The sequence below is a fragment of the Zootoca vivipara genome, chromosome 2 (genome assembly GCF_963506605.1).
Source record: "Zootoca vivipara chromosome 2, rZooViv1.1, whole genome shotgun sequence".
NCBI lineage: Eukaryota > Metazoa > Chordata > Lepidosauria > Squamata > Lacertidae > Zootoca > Zootoca vivipara.
In genome coordinates this window covers 114,205,348-114,222,396 of record NC_083277.1, presented here as the reverse complement: position 1 = coordinate 114,222,396, position 17,049 = coordinate 114,205,348, and the positions used below count along the sequence as shown (strand labels likewise).

The window sequence follows — 17,049 nt, the reverse complement described above, 5'->3', positions numbered from 1 at the left end:
GAAGCAACTTTTGATGCTGCTCCGCCCAGTTCCAAAATGGCGGCAGCGCTTCTTCCGGTCTGCTATTTCCGGCCCGGTCCCTTATTTCTCTGTCAGCAACTTGGCAGGTATGAAATGAAGAAGGCAACAAAGTACATCACTTCATGAACCCACAGGTTGACGTGTATGAACATAAGGAGTTGCTTCATTCCGATTTGGCCCATCTAATCCATTGCTGTCCTAACTGGCAGTCAATCTTCAAGGTCTCAAGCAAAGATCTTTTCCATGCCTATTACTGGAGATGCCTGGGAATGTGCCCAGGCAGTTCTACATGTAGTGCATGGCCCCTCCACAGGTGATGTGAGCAGGTCAGCCAAGGTGCTTTCTAAAGGAAAATACAAATAGTTATCCAGTTTGACCTGAGAAACCATTTAATTCAAGGTCAGGTCATGTAACTTCAAGATCCAAGGATGACTGCGGTCTTGGAAGCAAGGGCCATTGACATCAGTGAGGCCTGCTTCTGAAGAAACCTGCTTAGGTTCACACTGTAAGGATGAAACTAGATACGACCTGCAGTGTGATGTCATTTCCCTTGTGCCAATAGCCAATTATGTGAGACAGGCAGTGTGGAAACGCACAAGGGGATGAAGACTAGGAAGACAGACAGTTGCAGTAACTCTGTTACTTGTAATGTAAGGTTACCAGACATCTCCGTTTCCCGGGGACAGTCCTTGGATTTACAAATCAGTCCCCTGACGAAATCCTATCATTCCTACTGAAGTTGAAAAGTGTCCCCGGATTCATTGAAAAAAAAATCTGGTAACCTTATTGTAATTGTCTTGTTCCATCCCAGCTGCACAGGATGAGACAAAAAGCTCATGGCATGGTCAATCAGGTTTGGGAGATCAGTGACAAAATAGCCTCTCTCAGGGCTCATCCACACTTCCTAGAAAGCACAGGTATGAGCAGTTTTCTGCTTGTCCCACACTTTATGGGCATGGCCACGAGTGGTATTGCCTTTGCCCTGCCCCCCCCCCAGCCGCTTTCCCCCAGAAAACACAGTCTTTAGTGCTAAATCAGAACCAACAGCAGTCTGCAGAAAACCCGATTGCCATTTGTTCCGATTTAGTGCTTAAGATTGGGTTTCCTGGGGTGGATTGGGGGGGTGGGCAAATTGAGATGTGGATAAGCTCTCCGTTGTTTATATTTCATGGGGGAGTGGCGAAAGACTTTTTAAAAATTTCTTCTCAGTTTTTCATGGAAATACGAAAAGCAAAAAGAACGTTAATCTACTATTACACACTCTTTTTAAAAAGTTACTCAAGAAATACGCCGTCTAGGATAGCAGAAGTGTTGCTTGGCTATAAAAACAATGGAAAGAAAGAAATTAGAAAGAATAATGAGAGGAAATAGGTAATTAAAGCGTCTTCAGCACTCCCCCTTCCCCCAAGAAAAGGGGGGGGGAGAGAGCGCAATTAAGAGAGGCTATTCAAGGAGCAATTAAGAGGCTATTTATTGCTAATCCCCCAGCTGCAATCACAAGCAGGCAATAAAAAAACGGACAGGCCCTGCAAACATTCATTAAACCTGGAAAGCCTTAAAGGTGCTTTGCTTGTCTACATGGGACAGGGCTGGTGCTGCAGCATTTGTGTCCACAGAATCACCCACAAATTGGGTGTGCGAAGCTCAGGGGAGGATTGCACAGGAAACAATGTGGCTTAACATCAGCAGACAACCCAAGTAAACAAAGGCTGGCCATTCCAAAGAGAAGAGGCTGGTACGTGGAATTCACATATATTTATGCATATGGCTTCCTGGTGTTCTTAGTCACCCTGAATCAGTCAGGTGTGAGCATTTAACATGCTCAGGAAAGGTTATGGCAGTGGTAGGCGACATGGCAGCCTTCAGATGTAGCTGGCTTGCAGTTCCCATCAGCCCATGTGGCCAACGGTTAAAATAAAAATTTGGACGATGAGGAGCAAATGGATAGAGAAAGGTTTTTCTCCCTCTTTCATAGAACTCCGGGACATCCAATGAAACTGAAGGTTTAGGACAGAATTCAAGCCAGACAAAAGAAAGTACTTCTTTCTCTCTGGATTTTGCTCCCACAAAAAGTAGTGATGGCGTCAAATGAGGATTAGACACCTTCATGGAGGAATAAGGTTATCAATGGCTACCTCCACTGTCCAAGGCAATATGCCTCTGCATGTGACTTGTTTGACACCACAGGAGAGGAAAGAGATCTTGGGTCTTGCTTGTGGGCTTCTCACAAGCATCTGGTTGGCCCGATAATGTTCTTACACTTGAGGATGAGGAGAGACATAGTGCAACATCTGAAGGCACGAGCTTGGCTACCCCTGGGCTCCAGATTTACAGCACGACGTGATCTGGCTTCAGTTTTAGCTGAACAGTATTCCTAAGAGGCTAGGCCTGTGGTTTGTTTGCTTGATTGCTTACGTGCTTTCTCCTTTCCACAGAGCCAAGCCGAAGCACACTACAAGGGGAACCGCCATGCCCGGCGAGTAAAGGGAATTGAGGCAGCCAGGACACGGCAGAAGGAATCGGGAGCCCGCGAGGGAGACAAACCGGGGCCTGTGGGCAGTCCGTCCTCCAGCACCGGGGAGAGTGACTCTGACCGCACAGGTACTGAGTTTCCCGTTCTGGTCTTGCCCTAGAGCCTTGCCCTAGAGTGTGTGTTTGTGCAGTGTTTGAAGTGCTATGTATTCCCAGAAGGTGAGTGGGCTTTGTGAGCTCCCTGTGGCTCAATTTGCACCAGAGAGCTGAGCTCGAGAACTTGTCACCCCAAGTCTAGGACCCGTTTCCATACAAGAACTCTGCCCTGAAACACAGGAAGTAAAACTGAAGAGGTGTGGCCCAGATCATTCACAGAGAGCATTTCCCTCACCACTAAATACAGCCCAGTCACATTAACAAATGAGTGGTCAAATAGCTCAGTTGGTTAGAGCATGGTGTTGATAACCGCAAGGTTGCAGGTTCGATCCCCGTATGGGCCAACTGCATATTTCTGGCATTGCAGGGTGTTGAATGATCCTCGGGGGTCTCTTCCAACTAGGATTCTATGGGGAAAACTTGCCCTTCATTCCCAAGAGGAGAGTGTGTTGCTCTCCCCACATGCCCTGCAGGATTTTGTAGCCCTTTCCTTCCCACAGTGCAGCCAGCTCTGGGGCAGGTGTGGCGAATATTGACAATGCTGGCTAAGGAAGAAATACAGGGCCCTGGGCATTGCCTATATCCCGCCTCAATTACAGGGTTGACATTAGCCATATTCTGCATCAATTATAGGGTCAAGGGTGAAACCTTTGCTCGGAAGGGGGAGGGGGAGGGAAGGCCTGGCTCTTGCATCCCGCCTTTGACATCTCGCCTGTCCTCTTGGTGCTGGGAACTTGAGCTGACTTGTCAGCACTGGTGACGGAGGAGCAAGCGGGTAATTAAATCGCATCTAATTAAACATTGATCACGGCTCTGATGGCCGGTGGAAATGGAGCTGGGGCTGTAGCCAAGTGACTCGCCTGGGGAACTCTGCCTCCCAGCTGTAGAGAAGGGTGCCAAGTAACTACTAAACCCATTCCCCCCAGCCTCACGGCACTCCCCACACACAACCTCAGATGAGATGGGTTGACGCCCTCCTCCCTGCTATGCTGCTGCCAAGTACAATAGCTAATCTGAGAACTTTTGTGTGCTTTAAAGAAGGAGGAAGAACAAAGAGCGGGGGGCTAGTAGATGCCTTGGGGACTCTGGTAAACTGGGAGGGAGCACAGATAAAAAACAGAAGCCACCTTGCCAGTAGCAGGAAGGCTAAAGACAAGAAGAGGATTTTGTTTTTATGGCAGGATCTAACCCAGAGCTGAAATGAGAGCTTTCTCTGTCGCATCACTACACTTTATCCTAGGGATGGGGAACCAATAGACTCCCCATATGTTGTTGGACTCCAAGTCCCACCAGCCCCAGGCAGCTTGGCCCAGTGGACAAGGATGACGGGAGCTGGGAGTCCAGCAACATCAAGAGTGTCAAAGGTTCCCCCCTTTTGATCCTTTGAGAAAACACCAAATGCCCTGCAGTACCTTAAGCCAGGAGCTTAACAGGTAAGAAGAATCTGTGAAGATGTTCTTCTGGATCTGTATTGTACGTGCTGTATAAATAAAATTCATAGACTCAGCACCTCTCTGCTAGGTATCTGTAAACACATGCATGCCTGCATCTGGGAGTGTGCAGAGTCTATATTTTGCAAGGTGATTTTAAAAGGCGACGAAGGAACACGTCCTGCAAACAAGCACAATGCATGACTCAACCAAGCGAAATTAACATTCATTTAGAATTTGACAAGCCCATAAATGTAGATAGACCCCCAGACATAACCAACCCTTTCAGGGTGATGTTCAATCTGCATTACATGTGAGGGTAATTACTGTTTGTAACCACTTAACCAGCCATGTCGCCATTCAAACCCAAAGAAATGATGTCTATATAATGAAACTAGCTGACCCAGCCACGCGTTGCTGTGGTTCTTTCCTGTGGCCCCCCCGTCCCGGTCCATGACGTATCCTGCCCCTCCTCCCTGCACCCCGGCTCATCCCTGTGTTTCGGTAGGATACCCTTCCCTCTGTTGTCCCTGGGGAGTGTTGGCCCCTCCCCCATGTATCTCCATACCTTGGCCCCCACCCTTGGAGAAGGAACTGTTAGGTTCTGGGTTCTATTTCCCAGCATGCACTTTTGTCTGAGCCCTCTGTTGTCCCTGGGGAGTGTTGGCCCCTACCCCCGGTATCTTCCTACATTGGCTCCCACCCTAGGAGAAAGAACTGTCGGTTTCTGGGTTCTATTTCCCAGTCTACCCTGTTTCTCATATTTTAAGACATACCCATAAAATAAGCCATAGCAGGATTCTTAAGCATTCAAGGAATATAAGCCATACCCCGAAAATAAGACATAGTGATAGGCGCAGCAGCAATACCGGCCATGGCAGGAGGAGGAGGAAAAAAATAAGACATCCCTTGAAAATAAGCCATAGTGTGTTTTTTTGAGGAAAAAATAAATATAAGACGTGTCTTATAATATGAGAAACACGGTATATAATGAAATAGTGTCAGATAAGGGCATGGTCTGAGGACACAAGAGGCAAACGCCTTGCTAATGCTAAGCAAGCACGGGCCTCCTCATTGGTGCCTGGATGGGAGACCATCTGGAAGCTCCCTGTAGGCAACTTTTGATTTTTACAATAGAAGAAAGGTGGAAAATAAATGTACACATTTAATAAAATAAAGCTTCCTATCAGTGGACTCCAGTTCAGCAGGCTGGCACTCTGTTGATCTTGAGCAGAGAAGGAAGCAGTACAGTACGTAAAAATTGCCAAGCTGGCTTCTTTTAAAGAAAATGTATTTTAAACTTTAGGTCACATCCACACCATACATTTAAAGCATGATTAACCGTCATTGAGAATCCTGGGAACTGTAGTTTGTTTAGGGTGCAGGGAATTCTGTTGTTGTTGTTTAGTCATTTAGTCGTGTCCGACTCTTTGTGACCCCATGGACTATAGCACGCCAGGCACTCCTGTCTTCCACTGCCTCCCGCAGTTTGGTCAAACTCATGTTCATAGCTTTGAGAACACTGTCCAACCATCTCGTCCTCTGTCGTCCCCTTCTCCTAGTGCCCTCCATCTTTCCCAACATCAGGGTCTTTTCCAAGGATTCTTCTCTTCTCATGAGGTGGCCAAAGTATTGGAGCCTCAGCTTCACTATCTGTCCTTCCAGTGAGCACTCAGGGCTGGAAATTCTAGCTCACCCTTAACAAACTGCAGTTCCCAGGATTCTTGGGGGTGAGCCAGGCCTGCTAAAGTGGTTTAAGAGTGCTTTAAATGTGTGGTATGAATGCTCATATTCTGCCTTTTAGCCTAGAAACAGGCCAAGGATTAGCCCATAATAAGTTCTGAATGGCAGGAGTTAGGCCTAGAATATGCTGAGCCATGCCTTTGAGCATGCACAGAAAAAGCATCTCTGATTGCCATGCAATGAGCCCCCAAATTTTGCCGTCTGAAGTAACAGCACCCTCCACGACCCCTGATGGAAACAGGCTAGTTTAGGGGGCTCAGGGCAAGTTGCTGTCCCTTCCCCAGCCCTGGGTATTCTGTTGCCTGAAGCAGCTACCTCTGTTTACCTAATGATAGAGCTGGCACTGCCAGAATATTTTGGACAAAATGGCATAGGTTGGCAGATTAGAGGATTAAAGCCCCTTTTAGAAATTTAGTCACTATATGGTTTGATTTGCATGCATTACCTCATGTTGCTCCACATTCTTCCCTCCCCTCATCTACCTTCCCCAATGCCTCAGACCAAAAAATGATGAAAACACACAAAACAAAAACTAGGGGAAAACAAGCGTATTAGCACCGTATGAAACAACCAACTGGAATCAGCTGGGGGCCAGAAATGCATGTGTAAACAAGATTGTTGTTGTTGTTTTGCCGAACTCCTGAACAGGGCCGGCCCTAAGGCAAGGCTGGGTGGCGCAATTCGCCAGGGGGCGCTGCGCTGCGCCCGCCAGACAGCCGCACTGGGAAACGGGGGGGGGGGCGCCAGAGGGATCTTCGCGTTACAGCACCAGATATGCTTAAGACGGCCCTGCTCCTGAACGCCACCTGCGGGTGAGCTCAGTAAAGCTACCTTGGGAAGCAGATTCCTCAAATAATTTATTGTCTCTGGACGCTTCAAAAAAATAAAATAAATCTCAATGCTTTTAAATTATTTTAAAATATATTTTAAAAGCAAAAAATGGGGGGGAAACTTTTTAAAAATATTGATTTTTGACATTGTGTGTATGCAATTCTATTTCGCTTCTGCTGCAGGTGGCTTTTGCCTATATACAGCACACAGCCAGAAGTTGCAGGGATCACCCCTAGATTATATGGGGAGGGATCCTAGCTGAGGTTTGCATGTAGAAGGCCCCAGGCTGTATCCTTGGCATCCCCAGCTAAAATGGATCAGGCCATAGGTGATGGGAAAGACCTCTCTCTGCCCAACACCCTGGGAAGCTGCTGCTGCGTCAGAATAAGAGAAAATATGTTCTGCTTCCTAATCTCAGTTGTTTGTGGTGACGGTGCGGCTCCACAACTGGTGTAGGAAATCCATTTTGCCCATGGGTTTCTTCCAACTCTGCAATTCTATAAGTCTATGAAGCTAGGTCAGGCATCCCCAAGCTGCGGCCCTCCAAATGTTTTGGCCTACAACTCCCATGATCCCTAGCTAACAGGACCAGTGGTCGGGGAAGATGGGAATTGTAGTCCAAAACATCTGGAGAGCCGAAGTTTGGGGGTGCCTGAGCTAGGTGGACAAATAGCTTGCTCTGATATAAAGCAGGTTCCTTTGTTTCTGATGCCAAGATTAAAATACCGTGTTTCTCATATTTTAAGGCATCCCTACAAAATAAGGCATGGCACGATTTTCTGAAGCCTAAAAAATATAAGGCATCCCCCAAAAATAAGACATGCTGGACCCGGCATGAACCAGCAAAGGCAGCAGCCCGCTGGGCTGGGGTTTGCCTTCCTTGTGAGTCTGTTCTTTTACCTCTTGGCGTCGCTATCACTCACTCACGTCAGTCTCTCTTTCTCCTCCTCTCCTCCGCTTTGCGTCGGAGATCTAGGCTTCAGGGGCTTCTCCTCCAGCCGCGCTGCAGGCTATTGTTTCGCCCTGGTTCACCCCAGGGCTTTTAGGGGGTCGCTTAGCCTCGTGTTGCCCCTAGACCCCTTAGGCAGCAGCTTCATGCACGGAGCTTTTCTCAGAGCTCCCGCAGAGCGCGTCCGATGCGAGCGCGAGGAAACCGGAAGTCGGCTCCCGCGCGCTTTGCCGAGCTCCAACGGAGCGGGAACCAGCGAAGGCAGCAGCCCGCCGCCGGCTTGGAGCTCGGCAAAGCGCGCGCTGCTGCCTTTGCCGGCTCGAGCTCCAAGCCGGCGGCGGGCTGCTGCCTTTGCTGGTTCCCGCTCAGTCCTGCTCTGTCGGGGTTCAGCAAAGGCAGCAGCACACGCTTTGCTGAGCCCCGACTTAGCGGGAACCAGCAAAAGCACAGCCCGCCGCCGGCTTGGAGCTCGAGTTTTCTCTGTTGTTTTCCCATCTTATAAGTTGTCTCTGAACTCTGTAGGGCTCCATCAGCCTATTGCCGGACATATTCTCAAGGTCTAGCAAATGCTTGACACAGATGCTGTTGCCTTGAGACATAGAAATTATAGGAATAATTACTCAAAGCTGCTGGTATCTTGCCACCAATGACCTCAGAACTATGGTATATATTTGGGCTTCCCTCCCCTCTCCTGAGCAAGACCCTGTTGCTTTTTGCTCAGGATTGGGGCTGAGAGAAAGGGGTAGGGATTATGAGAAGTGCATCTAGGTGACTCACCAGAGAAGGGTGTAACTTACAACAACACAGAGCACTCAGTGCTCCCTGCATGCTCACCATGTGTGTCTTCTGGCTGGTGATGTTGTCATAACAATCCCAGGCAGGATTCCAAAGCCATGTTCTCACCGGGGGCTCTTGTTCAAGACCTTTCCTTCAGGCTCCATCCCAGGGGAGCCCAGGTGCTGCACTCAAGTTGTGCAAGTCCACATAGCACGTGAAGGTCTTATTCTCCCAAACTGGCTCAGGCTGGTGTGTGCTTTAGACTGAGCCTGGCTATGAACAAAATTAAAAGCCAAATTTTCTATAAAGCAAGCACATCCCCCCTTACTCCCTATGCCCTGCGTCGAAGCCTAAATGCATGAAGCTGAATGAGGGAGGAGTTGGGGCAGAGCAAAGGAAGTCCTCTTTCATGCAGTGCATGGTTGAACTATGGGACTACCCCCCCCCAACACACACACAAGAGGCAGTGACCTAACTTAGATGACTTCAAAAGAGGATTAGGCAAATCGATGGGGGGCTACGTCTATCAATTGCTGCTGCTACCGGTAGCCACAATGACTGTGTTCGGAGGGAATCACAAATTGGGAGAGTGCTGTTAGTCCTGCTCATGTTTTTCCCATAGCCCTCTGGTGGGCAACTGTGAGAAAAGGCTGCTGGACTAGATGGGCTACTGGCCTGATCCTGCAGCGCTCTTCTTCTGTTCTTACAAATCATTGCAATACTTGCATTTTCTACTGTTTACCCCAGCTTCAATTTCCTTCCTCTTGTTTTGTTTCTGGATTGCAAGCCCCTTTAGGGAGGAGCCCCCTCCTCTGTGAACCACACTATTTGTGGATGGTGCTGCTGTATAGATAACATTCATAAACTTGGTACCTCTCTGCTAGGTATTGGCAAACCCTTCTTTGTTTGGGAGACTACGGAGGGTCCCAGAGGCAACACACTTATTGATTTTGTTGCCATTTTTGATTGATTCCAGCCATTTTTCCCTGAAAGACTTGACACCTTCACTCTGTAGGAAATGAAGCTTTGGCCTGTTGCTCAGATGTTTAAACTCAAGCTCAGAACTGGCAGAAAGTTGAAAAGTAACACTGAATTTTACAGACGAAAGTTAGAGGCACTGAACAAAACTGGCAACCTTTGGTGCTCCATGTTATCTTGGTTTCTATCTGTCACAGAGGAGCAGCACTGAACAGCTTCGCCAGTACTATTATGCAGATGTAAAAAGATTAGATATGTGGAGTAACTTTGTGTACTAAAATGGGTATGGAAATCGTTGATTGTAAGCATTCACGGTACTCAGGGCTGAATAGTCTCTTCAGCCAAAAGGTCCCAGATTCTCTGCTCCAAAACACCAGATTGTATCATCTGAGTAAGTGTGCATACTGGGGTTCTGCTTAATTCTGCGCGGTCAAGTCCAAGGAGGAACGACGACTTGGGCAGAATACTGACAACTGAACTCCCTTTGTATTTGCAAGCTTATCTGCACAGCCACAAAGATTACAAACTCATTTAAAAAGAAAGAAGGGAAGTTGGGATCCTGGGGGGGGGGATTGCGGGTTGAAATGGGTACCAGACATCACACACATTTGGTGCAGAGCACCCATTCATTGCTCCTTACATCCTGCCAACGCTGCTTCTGTCCCAGCCCTGAACCAGCTTGCGCATTAAGTGAGATTACTCTTGAGAGGGGGAAGAGGGATGCAGTTGGGACAGGAAGTCCGCCTTCCCAATTCTGCTCATTTCTTCCACATTTCTTCCTTTCCGGGAGAAAGCAGACAACCAAAGCCTGGTAGGCTAGGGTTCATCGATGCTTATGTATGAATAGGAACCACATGCTGGGCTGGCAAGCTCACAAGTTCTGTCTCGTGGGGTGTGGTGCCTGTGCAGTATCACACGCACACGCCTTTTTAAAATCCTGAAAGGCAGACAGGGTAAGATGCAAATGAAAACAATTGAAAGTTGGGAATTTGCAAATGAAAACAATTGAAAGCTTGGAATTTCAGGAATCTCACGTCTGCACCAAGCCAAACCCTTTGTTTTATGGCACGATCACAGCCTTGAAGTAAATAAAGTGAAGGTTTTTGGGGAAAGAGGCATGGCATAGGGAGTCTAGGCTTAATGCAAGTGAGAGATAAGACTGCCAGCTTTTCTTATCTTTTAAGGGTCTGTTCCTGCACCTTTGACAACAGTTTGAACCATGTAGATTGAGGTGGTGAAGTTTCTTCCGTCATTTATTTCCAGGCCAGGGAGGACTTCAGTTGTGTCAGGTTGCTGTTAAATATACAGGACCAGAACTAGTTTTGAAAGAAAGGACCTTTGCTCAACCCCAGAACATCCTGTCTCTACACATCTGAAATAAAAAGCCAGGAATTGCAGACAGGCTTAAGCCAGGGGGAGGGGAGGGGGGGTACTCTTCTGTATGAGAGTGGGTTTTGGCCAGTAACACAGTGCCACAGGGTGGTAGAGGGGCACACGCCAGAATTTCCTCTTCTTCACAGCTGTCACATGTCTTCTCCGGCATCGGATTGTGCTAGCTTGACCTCTGTCCATTTGGACATTTAGAAAGAGATCCCCACTCTCTCTGCTCCCTAGATCAGTGGCATCCATCGTTCTTGGCCCTGGAGTTCCCAGGTTGAAACCAGAGCTGTGTTTTAATGGAAGAAGTTGATCCTTTAAACAGAGGAGCAGAGTGCCTGCTGCCTTCCAGCTCCTTCCATCCCCAGCCAGCATGGCCAATGGTCAGGCATGGTGGGAGTTGGAGTCTGTCAACATCTATAGAGACATAGGTTCCTTATCTATAGGAACTTGAGACTGTCACTAGGCAGTGGCACTTAAGCCCACCCCCCTTCTCTGCAGAAAAGGAGCCCACTGTAATGCCTTAGCCCCATTCTTGCTGTCCACGCTGCATGCTGAGCTAGGGAGCCTTTTTGTTTCTCTTGTTTCTGCAGCTGTGTTAATGAAATAATTGCTGTTGGGGGGACGGCATAATTCGGAGCACATGCCTGGCTCCCGAGCCAGGGCCGCTGTTTATTCTGTTGACACACGGATCTGGGCCGGGCTGCTTTGGTTTCAACTGAGCTGGGCCAAGCAGGCTTCTGCCTGAGCCGAGAAACCATCCACGACTCAGTCTGATTGCAATTCTTCAAAATTGGATCTAATAATAGCTGTCTGCTTCGAGGCAAATGAGAGCAACAACTGTGATCCTGTGGTGATGGAGCATATAGACAAGGCCGGCCTGAGACATTCTGCAGAACAGCTCATGGCACCCACCCACCCTCACAAATCGAGGTGTGTGGCAGGCTTGGCTTGCCGGTACAGCGGAGCTGCCACACTTGTTTCCCAGCAGGTGGATTGCCGTTGCTTGCTGGGAGAGAGAGAGAGAGATGGCACGGAGACGGGCGTGGTGCAGACACATGGGCAGAGTCAGTCTGGCACTCCCGAGGGTGTATTTGCCCTGCACCAACCTCCTTTCCCTGCCAGGAAGGTAACGTAGTGGCTCCTCCCCACCCAGCAAGTATGGGACAAGCAGAAGCGTGGATGAGTCCTCTTGTCTCCAGCTTCCGCAGGGCAGAAGAGCATGCTGGGTAGATGAAACCAAGGAAGGAGAGTCAGGAGGGGATTGGTGCCCTGTATTTGGAGCTGGGAGCTACCTGTTTCGCCGCCAACTCTGAAATCTGCAGAAATGTCCTTATTTCTAGATCTGACCCTTTGTCCCTTCTGGCTCAAGGCTGTGGTGGGTTGCTACATGGCGAAGGGAGCAACACCTTCCTTTTCAAATGCCCCGGGAAAGTGCTAGCTTGCCTTAAAAAGGTTCTTGTCTTGAGGGAGTTGAGTCACATGCTCGATGTCTTCCCTAAGTCTTCTAAACCACAGCAAAGAAGGTTCAAATCCCAGCTGAAAGGACTAGAAGCCTGGGCTCATTCTCTTCTTTTTGCTGCTGAAACCCAGCTGGCGGAAAGGAAGACAGGGTGAAACGAAGGCCCCCAGCACAAAGCCTTGAGAGCATTTAGGGCAGTATTTCCCAAACTTGGGTCTCTAGCTGTTTTTGGATTGCAGTTCCCATAATCCCTGACCACTGGTCCTGCTAGCCAGGGGTGATGGGAGTTGTAGTCCAAAAACAACTGGAGACCCAAGTTTTGCTTGGTCACCATAGGTGACCAGGAATTCTGTGCAGGTGAGCAGGAGCATAGGTGGGAGAGGTCACTTGGTTTCTGTGCTAGCCATGGAGGAAGGAAAACCTTTTTTTTAAAAAAAAAATTCCCAGTATAGAAATGCAGAGTGTTAGCAGAGGTGGAGGGCTGGGTAACTCTAGAACTTCACCAATCCACTTGGTAGAAGGCTTTTTTGGGGGGGGGGCAACACTTGCCTGCTAAGGGATGAATAACCTGTGTTTCAGCATGAGCCACAGAAAATGGAGCTTCCTTCTATGGCATAGAACTAGCATAGAAACACAACCTACTAGAAGGCTAGTAATTTTGGAGGGCGGGGGCATGGAGGCTAGGAACCCTTGTGTACTTATTTGTAAAACTGGTTGTGTTCAGCTGGCAGTACTGAGGTAGTGAAGCATAGGGGCGACATCATGGCAAGTGCCGAAGAAAACATTTTGCAGAGGGAGAGTCTGCTGCTAGGCCTGTTCCCAGATCCAGGTCATTCTGTGTGGGGAAGGAAGGTGTCAGGAATGCTTTAGGTCACATTGGAAAATCCAGGCACATTGGACATCTGCTGTGGGCTGTTTACTTTTTCTGTGTACAAGGGTGTCAAAGCTAACAGTCTTGCCTATATTGGGCTGTCAGGACAATTTTATTCGGATGTCTGCAACAGCCCTAGCCATCATATACAGGTGTGCACCCCCTTCAGGTGAAACTCGGAAAATTAGAATATCGTCGAAAAGTGCATTTATTTCAGGAATGCAACTTAAAAGGTGAAACCAATCTAGGAGATAGATGCATGACATGCAAAGCAAGATATGTCAAGCCTTTATTTGTTGTAATTGTAATTATTTGTCGTTAGGTGGATCAATTATAAATGGAATGTAATTAATGAAAAGTAATAGCGATGTTTATTTTTGTATTATTGTAACTATTTGTTTTATTACTGTGGAATTTCCAAAAGAAAGCATTTGTAAACATTAAAATAAAAATAAAAAATATATAAAGTTGCATTACTGAAATAAATGCAAAACAAAATAAAAAAATCATTCCAGTAGCACCTTAGAGACCAACTAACTTTGTCATAGGTATGAGCTTTCGTGTCCATGCACACTTCTTCAGATCAATAAATGCACTTTTCGACGATATTCTAATTTTCCGAGTTTCACCTGTATATATAGGCTATTGCTTTAGCACAGGGATGGGGAACCAAGAGGTTGTTGGAACTCGAGCTCAGGGAAGGGCAGGGAAAGGTGCACCATGAAGACCCAGAAAGCAAAATGGCAAATGGAGCTAAGTGCAAGTGGGAAATGTTGCACATTGCGACAAAACTAAAAAAAATAAAAATCCTAACTTTGCATATTCAGTGACTGGGAAGAGATTGTGAGCTTATGCCAAGTAGCTCAGTGAGACCAGTGTGCAGCCGCTGTGAATCCCATGCAAGGGATTATTAGGAAAGGGATTGAAAATAAAACAGCTGCTCTCCTAATGCCTTTATGTAAACTGATGGTGTGGCTGCATCTGGAATGCTGTGCAAATGTCTGCTTGCTCCTTCTCAGAAGGGAGGGCATAGTGCTGAAAGGGGGCGGGATCCAAATGATCAGGGGATTGGAGAGCTTTCCTTGCGATTTTTAGTGGGGCGGGGAGAGATGATGGGGCGGAACCACACCTGAGATATGTTTTTAAAATATGCACGGTGTTTAGGAAGTGGATGGAGAGAGGTTTTGCTCTCTCCCACAATGGTAGAACACAGGGCCCTTTAGTGGAATTGATTGGTAGGAAATTGGAGATGGAAGGGACCACAACAGCCATCTGGTCCACACACTCAGCCATTGCAAGAAATCCACTGGAACAGCACCCCTGCTAGGTGGCCATTTAGCCTCTGCTTAAAAAGAAAAGGGGTCTCGCTCTTCCTAAGGATTAGTCTAAATGTTCTACGTAATTTGAACCCATTGGTCCTGGCTCTACCATCTGAAGCAATTGTAGTGGGGTTGTTCCATTATCTATGTGACAGCCCTTTGGAAAAGACAAAATGAAACCCTTCTTCCCACAATAAGTAATGAACTTTGATGGACTTTGATGCCACAGGGTGCAGGCTTTTAGAAGGGTGTCAGAAAGTTTTCCTCGGGCTATTCATAAACGTGCCAGGCCCATGAATAGCTGTCGCCTATGACAGCTGCCAGATCCTGGTTATTTTTTGACTGTTGCCTTCGACTGTTTAGGGGGCTTCTCGTAAACATCTGGCTGCCTACTGTGGCCAACAGGATGCAAGACTTGATGGGCCTCTTCTTGTCTGCTCAACAAGGAGCATGTTCATGCTCTCTGGCTGAGCATTTAGAGAAACATTTTGATGGTAGGAACACTTTGAGAATGGAAGCTGTTTCTTGGTCAGGTTGGGTGTGTGTGTGCGCTCTGCCTCACTGGAGGTCTCATGCTGTACTTTCAATATTGGGATCTGAAGAGGTGTTACCCAAGTACATTGTCATACGGACAAACCATACTGCCCATTTTAGAGACAGAAGCTCTATGTTTCAGAAGGCTTGGCTAATGGCCTCATGAGTCAAGGGTGAAAGTTTTGGGTTGTTTTTTTAATAATAAAAAACTAATCACAAGAATTTCACAACACAATCCAATGTGTTCAGAAGTAAGCCTCATTCTGTTCAGTGGAGCTTATCCCCATTTAGGATTGTAGCCTTCCAATGTTGTTCTATGCATGTTTGTTGTTGTTGTTTAGTCGTTTAGTCGTGTCCGACTCTTCGTGACCCCATGGACCATAGCACGCCAGGCACTCCTGTCTTCCACTGCCTCCCGCAGTTTGGTCAAACTCATGTTCGTAGCTTCGAGAACACTGTCCAACCATCTCGTCCTCTGTCGTCCCCTTCTCCTAGTGCCCTCAATCTTTCCCAACATCAGGGTCTTCTCCAAGGATTCTTCTCTTCTCATGAGGTGGCCAAAGTATTGGAGCCTCAGCTTCACGATCTGTCCTTCCAGGGAGCACTCAGGGCTGATTTCCTTAAGAATGGATAGGTTTGATCTTCTTGCAGTCCATGGGACTCTCAAGAGTCTCCTCCAGCACCATAATTCAAAAGCATCAATTCTTCGGCGATCAGCCTTCTTTATGGTCCAGCTCTCACTTCCATACATCACTACTGGGAAAACCATAGCTTTAACTATACGGACCTTTGTAGGCAAGGTGATGTCTCTGCTTTTTAAGATGCTGTCTAGGTTTGTCATTGCTTTTCTCCCAAGAAGCAGGCGTCTTTTAATTTTGTGACTGCTGTCACCATCTGCAGTGATCAAGGAGCCCAAGAAAGTAAAATCTCTCACTGCATGTTTACTGACATATAAGTTTCAATTTTGTTCGATGGGATGTACTCCTCAGGAATGTGTGCATTGCATTGCAACTTCAGTTACACTTTTGAAGATAGACATTGGCTTAACAATGAGCCTGACTGATACCACTTATCAGGATATATATATTTGTTATGTTTCTGTGCCTCCAGGGAACAATTGCCTTTGTAGCAATACTGTGAAATAAGCTTCAGCAATTGTGCCGTGACCAAAGGCTGAGCAGGAATTTCCCACTTCTGCATCAAGCTTCATCCTTCTAGTTCAGGGTTTGGTGGAACTTGTGGAGCACCAGATGTTGTTGGGGCTACAAGTCCCATCATCCCTGACCATTAGCAATGCTGACTGTCTGGGGCTGGTGGGACTCGTAGTCTGACAACAACCCAGAGGGCCACAGTTTCCCCATCTCTGTTCTAGGGACACCACCACACTGGGTGGCTTCGCAGATCTGAATGGATGTAGAACAGGGGTCCCCAGACTTACCGGCGTTTGGGCCGGTTCCCACCGCGCCGATCGCGCGGCGGACCGGAGGACGGTCGAGCGCGCGCCTGTGCGGGCTGGCGGGCGGGGGAGTGCGTGCTCGTGCGCATGCACACGGGCGCTTACTGGCACGGCGGCGCGCTTCCAGGGTGGAAAAAGCGCCGAAAATCCATTGTGCGCATGCGTATGGGCCTCCCCCGACCCGGAAGTGCACCAGAAATGACCTCTTCCGGGTCGGGAGAGGCCCATACGCATGCGCACAAAGGATTTTCGGCGCTTTTTTCCCGACCCGGAAGAGCGCTGCCGCGCTGCGCGCCGTAAGTGCGGGCGGCGGCGGGCGGCGGGGATCGTCGCGGGCCGGATTGGCAGGCCAATTGGGCCGCATCTGGCCCCCGGGCCCTAGTTTGGGGACCCCTGATGTAGAATCTGTGCAGTGTGGATATGCACATATCTGGCATCTATGGTTTATTCTTCATTTTAGTCAGTTACAACAAATAAGGACAGTTTAAACATCATTTTTATATTGTACTTCATCAAACATTGGGGTAATTCAAATGAGGCATAGTAGTTAAAATAAGAGACATTTCTTGCATCCAAATCACCCCCACAAATTGCACGTCAACTGCAAGAAACTTCCAGAAGTACCAGCAGCTTCCCCTGCAAAATATTCTGCCATATACTTAAAGGTAAAGGT

The 17,049-nt window shown here is 47.9% G+C and overlaps 1 protein-coding gene across 5 annotated transcripts in view; it reads left to right on the top strand.

The window, feature by feature from the left end:
- ZNF385A (zinc finger protein 385A) overlaps window positions 1-17,049 on the top strand; it is a 147,120-nt gene that overhangs the window by 104,210 nt on the left and 25,861 nt on the right. For all 5 annotated transcript variants that reach the window (XM_035099965.2, XM_035099949.2, XM_035099939.2 and 2 more), the window contains one exon: window positions 2,457-2,622. In XM_035099965.2, the coding sequence (XP_034955856.2) occupies window positions 2,457-2,622 (166 nt within the window). The remainder of the gene's footprint in view (window positions 1-2,456; window positions 2,623-17,049) is intronic.